The 14,312-nt window shown below is 43.0% G+C and overlaps 1 protein-coding gene across 2 annotated transcripts in view; it reads left to right on the forward strand.

Moving 5' to 3' along the window:
* Positions 1 to 1,599: 1,599 nt before the first annotated feature.
* Positions 1,600 to 14,312, forward strand: part of LOC148018605 (RGS1-HXK1-interacting protein 1-like) — a 72,091-nt gene continuing 59,378 nt past the window's right edge. Inside the window, exon 1 of one of the 2 annotated variants that reach the window (XM_087662338.1) lies at positions 1,600 to 1,983. In XM_087662338.1, the coding sequence (XP_087518464.1) occupies positions 1,747 to 1,983 (237 nt within the window). In that variant the 5' untranslated portion in view covers positions 1,600 to 1,746. The remainder of the gene's footprint in view (positions 1,984 to 14,312) is intronic. The other variant, XM_087662337.1, reaches the window with a different exon arrangement.

A 14,312-nucleotide genomic window follows, 5' to 3' on the forward strand; every position in this document is an offset into this window, starting at 1 on the left:
AGACAATTTTAAGTTAGCTTATTATTTAGAACAACTTTATTTTGAATAATTTTTAGTGATGTACAATCTATATCACATGAAAGTAGCTTTCTTTTGATATATGGCATGCTTAATTTGGATCAATCCATCCAAAGTTATCTTAGTTTTACAACAGTAGAGACTATTCTATATGGCATGTCGTTCACAGTTTGCAAGAGGATCTTTATCAAGTTATTGCAACTGAGTTTTCATCTTTATGACCTATAGTTGATGTATATATAGTCTACTTTGTTCTCTACTTCAAATCCAATCACTTTTAGGGAGACTTTTTCGTGTTTTTCCATTTTTGTAATAATAATAATAATAATAATATTGTAGTACTTTGCCATATCCATTATGCAATCATTTATAGTAAGCCAATTTTTTGTTTTTGATGGTAAAAACTATTGACTTTGGATGGATTGTAATGAAGAGGAAAATATGTTTTTTTTTGGAGAGAATATGTGGAAATACTCTAGCCACACTGACATGAGTATACAAAGATATAAGAGGATTATTTTTCCATCATTCATGAAGTAATAATAGTCCTCTTCATCTTCTACCTTCTTATTCACAACTTCAATGGCTTCCTTGTCTTTCTCTCTTGTTCTAACCTTTCTCTCTCCTCCACACTCTCTTTCTTTCTCTTCTCCTATTTTCTCTATCATGTCTAGCCCATTTTTTATAGTTGATATTGTATAATGGCCTCAACTAGTTGTTGCATGCTACTTGGTAGCCCCCGAATGTTATCACTTACATCATATTACCTCTAGACTACTCTCTCTTACTTCTAATGAGCCCAGATGGTTATCATGAGCTTCAAATTTGACTTGGCTACCCTACAAAATCACCCAACAGTAGTTATCTAGCTTGCAATTTCCCTCTTTGGCCTTCCATTAGCCATGAATTAGCTTATCAACCTTACATGGAATGTTTTACCCTTTCCAGCCAAGCGACACACCTTCTAATGTAATGCAAGACTTAACCTCTAGAATTGAATTTCTAGCAAAATAAACACTCCTTTTATCTTGCCCACAAATTGGTCATTGCTTATCCACACTTCAATGCCCTAAGCCCTCTGCACTTAAAAGTCTTTCTAACTTCCATTGACCTTAGTCTTAAGCATTAAATGTTTGATTTTTCTTTAGTCCAATAACACCACAAGCCATTTCCAAGGGATCACTTAATGCTTGGAGCCAAGATTTTTATAAGTCGCTCCCCTTCGCACTTATCCAATATGAATTACCACAATTTTTGCGAATGTTCCCCATTCCCAACTTAGGTTTTGGATTGCCAATGTGCCCAAAATAACTTGCACTTCACATGTGCACGTCATATGCACACAACTTAATTATATCAACGGAATAACATTGATCAAGGAGCTATTAGAGAGATTCTTGCATGCCAATCGAGAAGCTATCATAGAGACTTTGCATGTCAATTGAGAAGCCTACCACCTGAGATTGTCCGGGCCACTCATAGGTATGGGCCATTGATAGGCTCGAAGCTCTATATAACAGAGCTACAAGTAAGTCTAAGACTAACAATACTCTTGCCACGCGACGTGCACTCTATTTTTTTTCGCTCACACTGCGCTTTACGCGGGACGCCTAGTTTTGCATTACCAAAAAAGCCTAAACGATGCAACCATTATTGTATGCGTTACCCTCTTGGCGAAGGAGCGTAGAAGGACTTACAAAACCAGGTTAACGCTTCGTACGCATTACAATGGCCGAGTCTCCTGAGCAACAAGACGGGCCTCCCCTTGACCCTCGGCCTGCAAAATCCTCGGCTCCATCCCCATCGGTGGCAGACATCGCTTATCCCTGGTTCTCCTACACTGTAGCTCAGGCTGAGGAGCTTCGCCGCACTGTCTCCGAGTCCACTGATAACGTCCTACAATCCGCTCGTTCTCACCTCGTTGACCTGCAATCAGCTTCGTCTCACCATTTCAGCTACATACAGGTTCATTTCTGTTTATCCGGCATGATCCATGATATATTTTAGATGCTGCTTTCTCTTACGTGTATGAAGTTTTAAGTTATTTTAGCTTGACATTGATGACAAGATTACATCATACATGCGAGGAGAAATTAGGGTTCCGGGCATGTTATGCGGATGCTACGTTATACTTCCAAAATGTTACTGGACCAGCTTGTTAGCATGCCACGCTATATGCTCAAATTCTAAGAGTTAAGGCATTTAAGTCAATAGTCACGACTTCTTGTTGCTAGGAGTTAACCTATTACAGTAGATCTTTTCTTAAAAGGTACGTGCAGGCTGGATGTCTTTTTGAGCAACAAGCTGTTCTTATTGGTGGAGCAAAAGTGCCAAGGTCATATCTTCATGAGGCTTGTGACACATTGACATGGTTTCATTGCCACAAAGAACTTGCTGTTCTAGTGCTGTAAAAGTAAGGGTATCAAGCCATGGCTTAACTTTTGTTAGCATAGCCTATTACGGGATGCTTAGGCGATGGTTGGGGGATTCTAGGCTGTTCTTGAAGAGAAAAGTTACCCTTAGTGACAAGTAGTGGCTAGTGGTCCACCTTTTTTTTACATGGTTAAAATATAACTGAATTTGAAATATGGAGAGATCAAAGTGTGATAATGTTGTGCGGTAACTCGAAATAGTAATCAAAATTCTAGACATACTAAGAAGGTGGGAAATTCCAATCTTAAATGAAGGTGTCCCTAAAAAGCTAAAAGCTAGATGTAGGTTTCTCTTCATCTTTGAACATAGATTCCCTTTTGTGACACGCGTACAGGCAAAGGAAAAAAACAAAAGGGTGTCAAGGCTTTGTAGAAAGGCTTGGCAATGGTGTCTTGATAATGATCTTCATAGAGACCAGCTGGTCAAACAAGATGCCTCAAAGTGGCACAAACCCAAGTTCTAGTAAGAAAAAAGAGAGAGGGGTGCTTGTGAAGGCGAATCTTCAATTTACAAACACAAGATCTATAGCTATAAGATCGGAGAAAACACCGCAATGAGCATGTTGATGATGAAACTAGCGACATCCTGAGGCATGTAGATTAGAGGATGGATAATAAGGATGGATGATGACAGGCATTGAGATACTAGATTAGAATATGCAAAAGTGATGGAAGACAAGCTTGCCAAAGTTGATGTTTGAAAGTTGGCTAGAGAAATTTACCATTGAATCCAATGTCATGATAGAATAGCAATGAGGTTTTTTAATCTAGAAGGAAAATTGCACTAGTTACTTAGAAACATCTATTGGTCATTTGGTATGTCATGTTGGATCTCAACTGTGTGCAATCGAGGTCGCTTGTTGTAAAGAAATACTTGAACACAGAAAACAAACACAATCATATAACAAATTGCAAATTAATGAAAGTACTCAATAGGATTATGGTAACTAAGAGACAACAAACATTGAAGATGATCAAATAAATACAATGCTCAGTGCAACAAACATACTATAAAAGGTGAATAGCAAACCTCAAACTCTCAGGTCTTTGGAGGATCGAGATGGAGGATATGAGTTGGAGAGATTATCGTACTTTACATGGATCTCGAAACGCAACAGATAGCCTTCGAATTTGTATAGTATCAGCAAATGTAGATCTAGAGAGTTTGAATCAGGTTTGAACACATCCAAGACAGCTTGAACAACGGTGGATAGCAACATGAATGATGAGGGTGGCTAAACAAATTTAAAATGTAGCATTTGATGATAATGTGGTAGGCTTGTGGTTGTTTGAATGAGGAAATTATAGCCTGAAATGACCTATTGACAGCAATTACATCTTGACAAGGGCGTTTGATAGTGGGTGATGGCTTAGAATCATTCGACGGCAATTGTGTGTGACAGTGATTAGCAAATGGGGGGATAATCCCATTTTTTAGCATTATCCAACCTATTAAATTAATTTTCAGAATATTAATTTTAAAAATTAGTTTAATCATTCTAGTGGTCAAAAAATTAATTTCACTAGCTAATAATTAAATTGGCTAGGTCAATATGTCTTCAAAGTATCCTTGAGTAGTTATTGATTCTTAGATTGGCATTAATTAATTAATTAATGCCTAGTCTCTAATATCACCGCTAATATTAGAGGCTAATAAATTGGTCTAGGTCAAAATTTGACACTGGGTACCACCTAGTACTTGTCAAACATAACTTATTACAACTTTTGCCTTTGATACCCATTGCATCCTTGGGGTCCTTGGCCTGTTATCATGAAGTAATTGCCATGTGCAGCACGCGTGCTAAACAACCTTGCACATTTGATTAAGAACTTAATCAAATGTTATCGACAAGATTAAAGCATCTTAAAATTCCACATCCCTGTGATAGTTAGTGATATATATATCATGGTTGTATGGGTATATGGATTCAACTTTCAATGCATTTTATTTCTAAGCAAGAGCCGCATTTATTGTTGGTCGATTTGTGTGTTTGTCCTATTTAGAGGCTAATCGACCTTATCTTTTTTTTTTTTTTGGTATAAATTTTACCTATTTAGAGTGTTATAGGGGCATGCATTTTTTATGCTTTGCTTAACGTTTGGCATAGATATTAATTACATTGTGCACATGTGAGATGCACGTGTGATGTGTAAGTTAAGTCACAACGACGGGCCTAGGACTCCAAGAAGTTAGTAGTGGGTGCCAATGACAAAAGTTGTATTAGGTTATATTGGTCAGGTGATAGGTGGTGCTTGGTGATAGTTAGGGCCTAGGGTATTTAATTAGCCATTCGATGTCGGTGGTGACCTTAATTAATTAACTAAGGTTAGTTTAGGATCTAATTAATACTCAAGACCACTTGAGTCAAAATGGCCTAGCCAATTTAATTGTGGATGGGCACATTTATTTTTCTAGGTAGGAATAAGGGCTGAAATTAATTTTCAGAATTTGTAATTGTGAAAATTAATTAAATGGCTAAAAAATCTATTAGGAAAGTTGACGCTTGGCAAAACTTTCCCATGCAAGTGAAGGAAAGGTTGGTGGAGACTCATTCCGGCATTGTGAAGGGATGAAGGGAGCAAGAGAGAGACCATTTGATGCTTGCATTGGGAGCTATTTCAGCCATTGGAGGGGGAATTTCAGTAGATGATTGCTGATTAGAGGCTCCTAGGGGCTGAAGACAGTAATGTTGATCTTTCTAGGGACTGATGACTGCATCTTGGGCTACCTTGCAGATTGGCCTGCAGGTAATCAGTGATTTTCAGTAGGGCAGTAGTGAAAATTGGTCATTTTTGGCAACATAAATATGAATCCTCTCTCTCTTCAGTTTTCTCTCTCATTCTCCAGCCATTTCTTAAAGTTCCTTTGTAAATCTCAGCCATTACACTTATTGGAGGTGTTGAATTCAAGAATTTGTTGTTGTAGATCTAATTCACAGCAAAAACTAGGGTTTAGTAGCCACCTTGGGTCTTGCGCCAGGAAATCGAAGTCTTAGGACTTGGAATCAACAGCTCTAATTCAAAGACTTGTAAGAGTTTTCAAGAAGCTAGGCATCCCTACTAGATTTGGGGCTCACTTTGACTAGCTATGGGCTAACTGGAGGCCAATATCAAGGGATAGATTAGATTGAAGGCTTGCTGGACGTTTTTTGATAGCAGAAGACATTGGATAGTAAAGGAGTTTGGGGCTAAATCTCAGTGTACTTTATCCAATTTTAAAGAGCAAATACTGCAAGGGGTGCCAGTTTTGGGGCCAACTAGGAGTTTACTATCTAAGATTATTTGGTAATATTTGCATTTTCAGTTTATGTGAATTTTAATGCTTATTGTAATCAAGTCATTACCACACTTTTGGAGAAGAAAGGGTGGTTTCATGGTTCCATTGTTGGGATGCCATCGATTTCCTTGATTTGATAGGCCCATGGCACTTGATTAGAAGTCACAAGTATAGCTTTAGTGCTGAATTTGTAATCAACTAAGCATTACAACAAGAATGTCTTTATAGAATGAGATGGGATCAAGTAGTGATGATGCCTCTCAATCTAAAATTCACAAAATGAAGTGGGAAATGCATTACATTGCTTGATCTTGGACAAGACACTAAACATTGGCAACAAGTTGATAATATTGGTGTAGATAAAAAACATGGGTCTTTCTAGGTGTCTTGATGTTGATGATGAGCAAGAAGATGAAGAATATGATAACCAGTTCAAAGATCGATTTAAGGCAACAATTGATATCTTTGCTCAATAGGCAAGGATCCTCAGTTTACTCAACTTTTGAATTCTTCACTGAAGGACAACAAACACAAGAAGAGGAGATCATCTTCTAGAGCTTTGGAACAACAAGATGTACAAAAGGAAGAGCTAAAGCAATCTCATGATGTTTCCAATGTAGATAATGAGCAAAGGCAAATGGTGCCCATGGGGCAATCAATGCAAATGCAAGGTTAACTTGAAAGCGTCAATCAGCCAAACAAGTGGAATGGAAAACCCAATGTTTAGTAATGTTGGCATGATGCCTGTGGGCATAAAGTGACATGTTTGGTAATTCAACTATATAGCTTGGTATGTTTGGGACTCATGGGACAGTTGCTAGTTATGCAAATGCACCATTTAACGTTGGCCAAAATGTTGGAACAACTAGTGCACCCTTTTTGTAGCCATCTATCTACTGTAACCTGGCATTGGAAGGCAAAGCAAAGGACTATGATGAGGGTGGTAAAGGAGTGAAGTTCGATGTTTTTAGTGGGGCACAAGGCAGATTGAAAGTGTTGACTTTCATTCAGTAATACGAGATAGCCTACTTAGTGGGAAACTTCACTAAGTCTTGAAAATTTTGACAGGCTACTACTTTTTTGAATGAAAATGTGTTATAGTGGTGGTCTACAATTTTAATGCAAGGTAAAGCACTATCAACTTGGGTTCATCTTAATCAAATGTTTGCTTCCACATGGTTGAGGAGTACATTTGAAGTTGATCTAATCACTACATAGCATAACTTCAATGCATTGCAATCTAATAATTTGAAATAGTATAACAAGAAGATTTGGGGCGCATTGCTGCCTGTCACTTCTTATTGTGTTGTTTCCCTTTTTGAGCAGATTGCAAAGTATTGTTGTGGATTGCCCAAAGAGATTCGTGATTTTTGCATTAAGACCACTATGCCACAACTCATGGAGACAGCATGTACTGCTAATGCTTTGCTCTGTGGGAAGTCTACGGGCTTCAAAGATGATGAGAATAAGACACGAAAGCAAGGCTGATAAAAAGGGCAGATCTGTAAATAGGTCTGAAAAGAGGCAAAAACAATAGAGAAGCACATGGAAAAGTGCTGCCTAATGCAACGAATTAATGGCTGCAAATAAATGTTTTATTTGTGAGCAGGAGGGGGATATGGCAAGGAGCTGTCCTAGTAGATAGCAATTCGGAAAGGGCTGAAAGCAAAGAAGATGCAAAGAGAGAAAGACCCAAAACATTAGTTGGTTTAGTCCCTGATGTGCTTAGTGATCAGCCCAATGCAAATGCAAAATGAGCCTTCCTTCTTGGAAAGGTTGGTAGATGACCTTATTCACCACAAATTACAGCAAGTAATACATACACAAATCTGAAAATGTAGACTTTACCACTTAATCTTGATAGTCGGCACTATTTTGCCCCGAAAAACTGGTGCTCCTTGCAGTATTCCTTTTGTCAGAGTGCAGCGGTGCGGAAGCGTAGGACTGAGAGAGAGAGAACGCAGAGAGAGGAGAGAGAAAGAGACGGTGGAAGATGAACATCTGATGTATAAAGTGTGCTGAATACAAAGATATGCAGATATATACACGGGCGCAGTGCGCTGGACTGCGTGTCTCCACCTCGACGATGCAACCTGCTGTTCACCTTGAAGTCTGCTGCAGTCTGCACTGTCTCCTGTCTGAAATCTGCGAACAGAGACGGAATCTGCGCGTCACCGGTCTGTAATCTGCGAGCAGAGAAGTGTAGGAGACTGCTGGGGATGTCGGCTATTTATAGCCAGAATTTGACAAAAAGCAGGGCGCCAGAAAAGCTGCATTAAATGCAGCCGACTGACTACACTGGTCGGACTGCCACGTGGCAGTCCGACTGCTTGTCCGACTTCACACTGCACACTGCACACCTGCTCAGCCTGGCTATGATCTCTAACACCCCCTCTCAGAGCCGGGGCAGGGTAGAAGCTTGAGGGATCAGGAATGTCTCCGAAGTAGAGCCTGGGGAAGTGCCTTCGTAAACAAATCCGCAAGATTGTCCTCCGTCTTGCAGTACTCCACAGTGATAGTCTCATCCAGAAGCTTTTCTCTGATGAAGTGGTACTGTATCTCTATGTGCTTCGTCCGGGCATGAAAAACAGGGTTCCGTGCCAAGGCAATGCAACTCTCATTGTCACATTGTAGCAAAGTAGGACGAGTCTGGGGGCACCCAAGCTCCTCTAATAATCTCCGAAGCCACACAGCCTCACATGTGGTGGAAGACGCGGCCCGATACTCCGCCTCAGTAGACGAAAGGGCTACCGTGGGCTGCTTCTTGCTACTCCATGAAATAACATCTGCACCCAAGGTAAAACAGTAACCTGTAGTAGACTGCCTGTGGTCCACATCACCGGCCCAATCCGAGTCGCTCCAACCTGCAAGTACAAGATCTGAACCATCTATCCCTGCGGGGTAATGAATCCCTAAATCAGACGTCCCCCTCAAATACCGAAGTATCCTCTGAGCAGCCTGCCAATGCACCGTCTTAGGTTCACTCATGAACCCTGCCAAGAGCCCAACAGCAAAACATAGATCAACCCTAGTGTTGAGAAGCCAAATCAAGGACCCAATCAACTGACGATAGCGGGAAGCATCCGCCAAAGGAGAAGCTGAATGGGAAGTGGCCTTCCAGTTCGGATCCAGAGGAGTAGAAAGGGCCCGACAATCCTCCATCTCAAAAGACACCAAGAGCTCCTGTACATATCTCTGTTGAGAGATGAAGATCCCCCTCTGAGACTGATAAATCTCATGGCCCAAAAAGAAATGAAGTAGACCCAAGTCCGTCATCTCGAACATCCGATGTAAAGCCGACTTCGTCTCTTGGACCCGCTGTGCATCATCACCTGTGACAATCAAATCATCAACATATAAGATAAAAAGCACACAACCATCCTCGGAAGTGTGAACATAAAGCTGTGGATCGACCTTGGAACGCCGATATCTCAACTGAGACCGGAGGAACGAATCAATCTTCTCATTCCATGCACGCAGAGCCTGCTTGAGGCCATACAAGGCCTTCTTCAACCTGTAGACTTTCCCATCTGAAGATCCAAAGCCAAGAGGCTGCTCAATATAGATCTCCTCCTTCAAATCACCATTGAGGAAGGCCGACTTCACATCCAACTGGTAAACAGGCCATCTTCTATGGCCAGCCAAAGCAAGAACAACTCTAATGGTCGCCATACGAGCTGTGGGGGCAAAAGTATCATGACAGTCAATCCCTGGGCGCTGTGCAAAACCTTTAGCAACAAGGCGAGCCTTGTGCTTATCCAAAGAACCGTCGCTAAGGTATTTGGTCTTGAAGACCCACTTGACGCCAATCACCTTCTTATTCGGGGGGCGGGGCACAAGTAACCAAGTGCCATTCCTCTCAATAGCCTCCAACTCGCCTTCCATAGCTTTCCTCCATGGTGCGGACTGTAAAGCCTCCTTCACGGAGGTGGGCTCTCGATCCTGCATAACACGGGTCATCAAACAATAGTTAGAGCAAACAAGCTCTGTTGAATGTGCCTGGTGCTGCCGTGACCGCCGCGGACCATCCTGCGGTCCCCACTCCTCAGGAACCCCCTCGATCCCTGAATCATGGAGTGTGTCACGGGCCTAGCGAGGAGGAGGCCGAACCTCCTCTCGTCTCTCTCCATCAGCAGAAGACTCTGGAATATCCACCGGTAATAACTCCGCAGGGGTGTCCGGTGGAACAGTAGACTCTGTGTCAGAAACAGAATCATAATCAAAAGGCACGGGCTCCAGTGGAACTGTAGGAGCCCAACTCTCCCTTGGATCTCCAAGAACGGGATGCTCCTCACCCGTTGAGATAGCCGGAACCTCCACAAACCACACATCGCGGCTAGTGTACACATCCCGCTTGACGGGATCATACAATCGATAGCCTTGGGACTGGGAGCTGTAGCCAACAAATACCTGTCTTCGGGAAGCTGCTTCAAATTTATCACGGTGAGCCTTGGGAATGTGAACATAGGCATCACACCCAAAGACCCGGAAGTAAGAAACATCTGGCTTCGTCCCAAAATAAGCCTCAAACGGGGTCATCCCTTCCACGGCCAAAGTAGGGGATCGATTAAGGATATGGACGGCAATAGCCACAGCCTCGGCCCACAGAACCTGAGGGGTCTGTCAGTGCTCCATCATGGTGCGCGCCATCTCGATCACAGTGCGGTTCTTCCATTCAAGAATGCCATTTTCTTGAGGAGTGTTGGTATTGACAAACTCCTGGTGAATTCCTTTATCTGCACAAAACCGAGCAAACTCATTAGAAACAAATTCACCGCCCTTGTCGGATCGCAAGGTCTTCAACTTCCGGCCCGATCAGTTCTCCTCAAAGAGAAGCCAATCCTTGAAGTGTGAGAAAGCTTCTGACTTTAATGCCAAAAAGTAGGCCCATGTCATCCTGCTGTAGTCATCCACGATCAGCATGAAGTACGAGCTCCCACGCAAGGACTCATTCCTCATAGGGCCACATAGATCCGTAGATACAAGCTCCATCGGTGAAGTAGACCGCCGCGAAGCTGTGTGGGGAATGGCATCCCTATGCTGCTTCCCCTGAATGCAGGAGACACATGGCTGCTGGCTCACCACTATATCCGGCAATCCTCGAACAAGCTGTCCACGTGACGCCCTTCGAAGATAATCATAGTTCAGGTGACCAAACCGAGCATGCCATAACTCTGATTGTTACTGAGAGGTAAGAAGAAGAGTAGAGAGGGCGGTGGAAGACTTCAGTTTATAAATGCCGTTCTCCTCATATCCGGATGAAAGAACCTTCCTCGATCCACGATCAAGGACTCGCACCGTAGTACTGTCAAACTCCACCAAAAGGCCAAGGGAGCAAATCTTATGAACTGAAAGGAGATGGTACCCTAAGCCTGGTACATGCAAAACCTCTGAGATATGGGTACCACCTCGTCCATCGGGAATAAGCTGCAACTTACCCTGACCTGCAATAGATACTGAAGAGCTGTCTCCAATGAGAATCTGCCCACGTGAGGGTCGCAATTGGGCAACACCATCTGATGAAGGAGTCATGTGCCGTGAGACACCACTATCAACGATCCACTCTCGAGCGTGGGGAGCTGTCATCGCAGCATCAGAAGCATTCGGTGAAGCGTCCTCAATGATAGCTAGATGAAGAAATGCAGCTGATGAGGGTGCAGCCACCGCTCCAGAATCCTTGGTGTCCTTCTTGTTGGTGTCCTTATTGTCTTTGTCAGGGCAATCCTTCTTCCAATGGCCAGTCTTTCCACAAATATGGCATGTGGAGTCTTTGTCCTTGTCCTTGTCCTTGTCCTTCTTGGACTTGTTATCCCCCTTCTTCTTCTTTTGGTCCTTCCCCTTCTTCTGAGAGGCTTGACCTGTCAGCGCCTCCGACTTGGAAGCATTCTGTCCCTTTAACTATTCCTCTTGGTCCAAGACCATAGGAACCAACTCTTCCCACCGAAGAGTAGACTCTCGCCCCAAAGCAATAAGGGCAGAGTAAAATGTACCGAATCGTGGTGGCAACTGGGACAAAAGTGTGATCGCCATGTCTTCGGAGGAAATCGGCTTCCCCGCATTCTGAACGTGCATCTGAAGCTGCCTTAGCTTGTTAATGTGCTCCCGCAGCGAAGAAGACTTGTTTACGGACAAGGTCCGCATCTGTACCTCCAAAGAAACCCGCTTCATAAGGGTCATCCGATTGTACATCTGATCAAGCTCTAGCCATATCTCCCGAGCCACCGTCAAGTGCTCGATGTGAGCGATCACGGCTGTAGTACATGATAGAAAGAGAAAGGAACGAATCCTGGCATTCAGTTTGTCCCAATGAGACTGAGCCTTGGCCAACTCCGCACGAGCATCGGAAGAGAGTTTGGACTCATCTCTTACCAAGGGCCGGTCGATCTCCTCTTGTACCAGCTCCGCCAAATCATAGGACTCAAGGATGGCCAACATCATGACGTGCCAAATGTGGTAGTTGTCGCCGTCGAGCTTTTGATCTGCAGGAAGAGCCGGTAAGACAGGCACCTTCCGGTCCATAATCGACTGGAACTCCAAGTCAATCTCTGTAGACATCTTCACCTGTAATGCCTTCACAAACGCAAAAGCAGCCCCCTCTGACTGGGAAAACTCAGCCTGCTAAGGCTCTTCCGCGTCCTGAACCTTCTTCACCCGCCGGAGGCGATGAAAAAGCAAAACCTGCACTTGTAGGCTGAAAACTCAAACTTCCTCCGCGTCAAACAGCAATAAACAGCAGCAAATCCACCACCTGGACTCCTTTCCTGCGCGCCCACACTTGCTTCAGCCTTGTTCCAAGGCGCAGCCCTCCTGTCTGCCCTTAAACGCAAAAAACGCAAATTTGTGTCGCGATGGAAACTCCTCTTCAGGTTGATTCTGCGCTCAGTTAGCCCTCTAACACTGCTCTGATACCATGTCAGAGTGCAGCGGTGCGGAAGCGTAGGACTGAGAGAGAGAGAACGCAGAGAGAGAAAGAGACAGTGGAAGATGAAGATCTGCTGTATAAAGTGTGCTGAATACAAAGATATGCAGATATATACACGGGCGCAGTGCGCTGGACTGCGTGTCTCCACCTCGACGATGCAACCTGCTGTTCACCTCGAAGTCTGCTGCAGTCTGCACTGTCCCCTGTCTGAAATCTGCGAACAGAGACGGAATCTGTGCGTGTCACCGGTCTGTAATCTGCGAGCAGAGAAGTGTAGGAGACTGCTGGGGATGTCCGCTATTTATAGCCAGAATCTGACAAAAAACAGGGCGCCAGAAAATAGCCTGCTGCAGCCGACTGACTGCACTGGTCGGACTGCCACGTGGCAGTCCGACCAGTGCAGTCCGACTGCCTGTTTGACTGCACACTGCACACCTGCCCAGCCTGGCTATGATCTCTAACACCTTTATCTTGTATTACTAAAAGGTTGAAGTACATTGAGATACGGGCTGATCTCCTTTGATCTTTAATATAATTGCTGTTGACAATGATTAGCATTGCATAAAATCAATTTACTCCTTTATTGTACTACAATCTAGGCACAATTGGATCTTTAATCTCTGGCATGTGGGGTATAATAAATTGAGAATGGGATAGGATACCCCTCGGATCAATTGCGAATTCCTTGCCTTGCTACATGGAATATAGGGTTTTCAATAATTGGGCATGGATCCCAAGGTGGTTGAAACTAGTCTTTCTTCTAGTATAGGGTGGTAAAGCTTGATCAAGCACTTAATTACAGTAATTAATAATTGAGCATAAATTGAAATGTACACATTACCTTAACAATCTTGGACAATAGATAACTTGTTGGCCCCAAAATAGGCACCCCTTTTGGTATTCCTTTAACTTCAATTGCCAATGGATCAATCACAAGCCGAGATTCTCCGATCTCCTTGGCTAATCTAAAAGCCCCTTGCTGTACAAACAATCAGCAAGCAATTTGGGCCAATTTCCCCTTGATTTTTACCCAGGACTTACATGAATGGAACCATCAATTGGCCAAATGCTACCCCAATTCACAATGGATGGCCTAGCATTTGAAATCCCCTATCAATACAACAAATTTCAGGTTCTAATTTCAATGTACGATGCCTTATCTTATTGGCATGGGTCCCAAGGTGGTTGCTAGGCTCTAATTTTTATAAAAATTTAGGATTTACAACACAAATCCTGTCTAAGATTGGTCTAAGATATGTTGAGAATGATTGAGAAATGCTTAGACATTTTGAGAATTGATTGGAGAAGGTCAGAGAAAGCCAAGATGAGAGAGAAATCTGATTTTCTTTGTGAGAAAACCTTGAAATCTACTTGTTGCCTGCTCCAACTTGCATTTTATTTTTAGAATTAAATAATCTTGAAAATCAATTTCAGCCCTTTTGACCTTGCCCAAAATTGAATGTCCCCATTCATAATTAAATTGGTTGGGCCATTTGCAAACTGGAGTGGTTTTCAATCTTTGTTGACTTTTATATTGGCATTGATTATTTAATTAATACTAGTCTTCAGTGTCACCACTGACACTTGTTGGCCAAACAATTGTCCTAGGGTCAAACTGACACCAACTAATCCCCAAAGCTGAGCTGGCACAACGTATCACAAC

Source organism: Lygodium microphyllum, chromosome 21 (assembly GCF_053477565.2).
Source record: "Lygodium microphyllum isolate KBCC chromosome 21, Lygodium_microphyllum_v1.1.10, whole genome shotgun sequence".
NCBI lineage: Eukaryota > Viridiplantae > Streptophyta > Polypodiopsida > Schizaeales > Lygodiaceae > Lygodium > Lygodium microphyllum.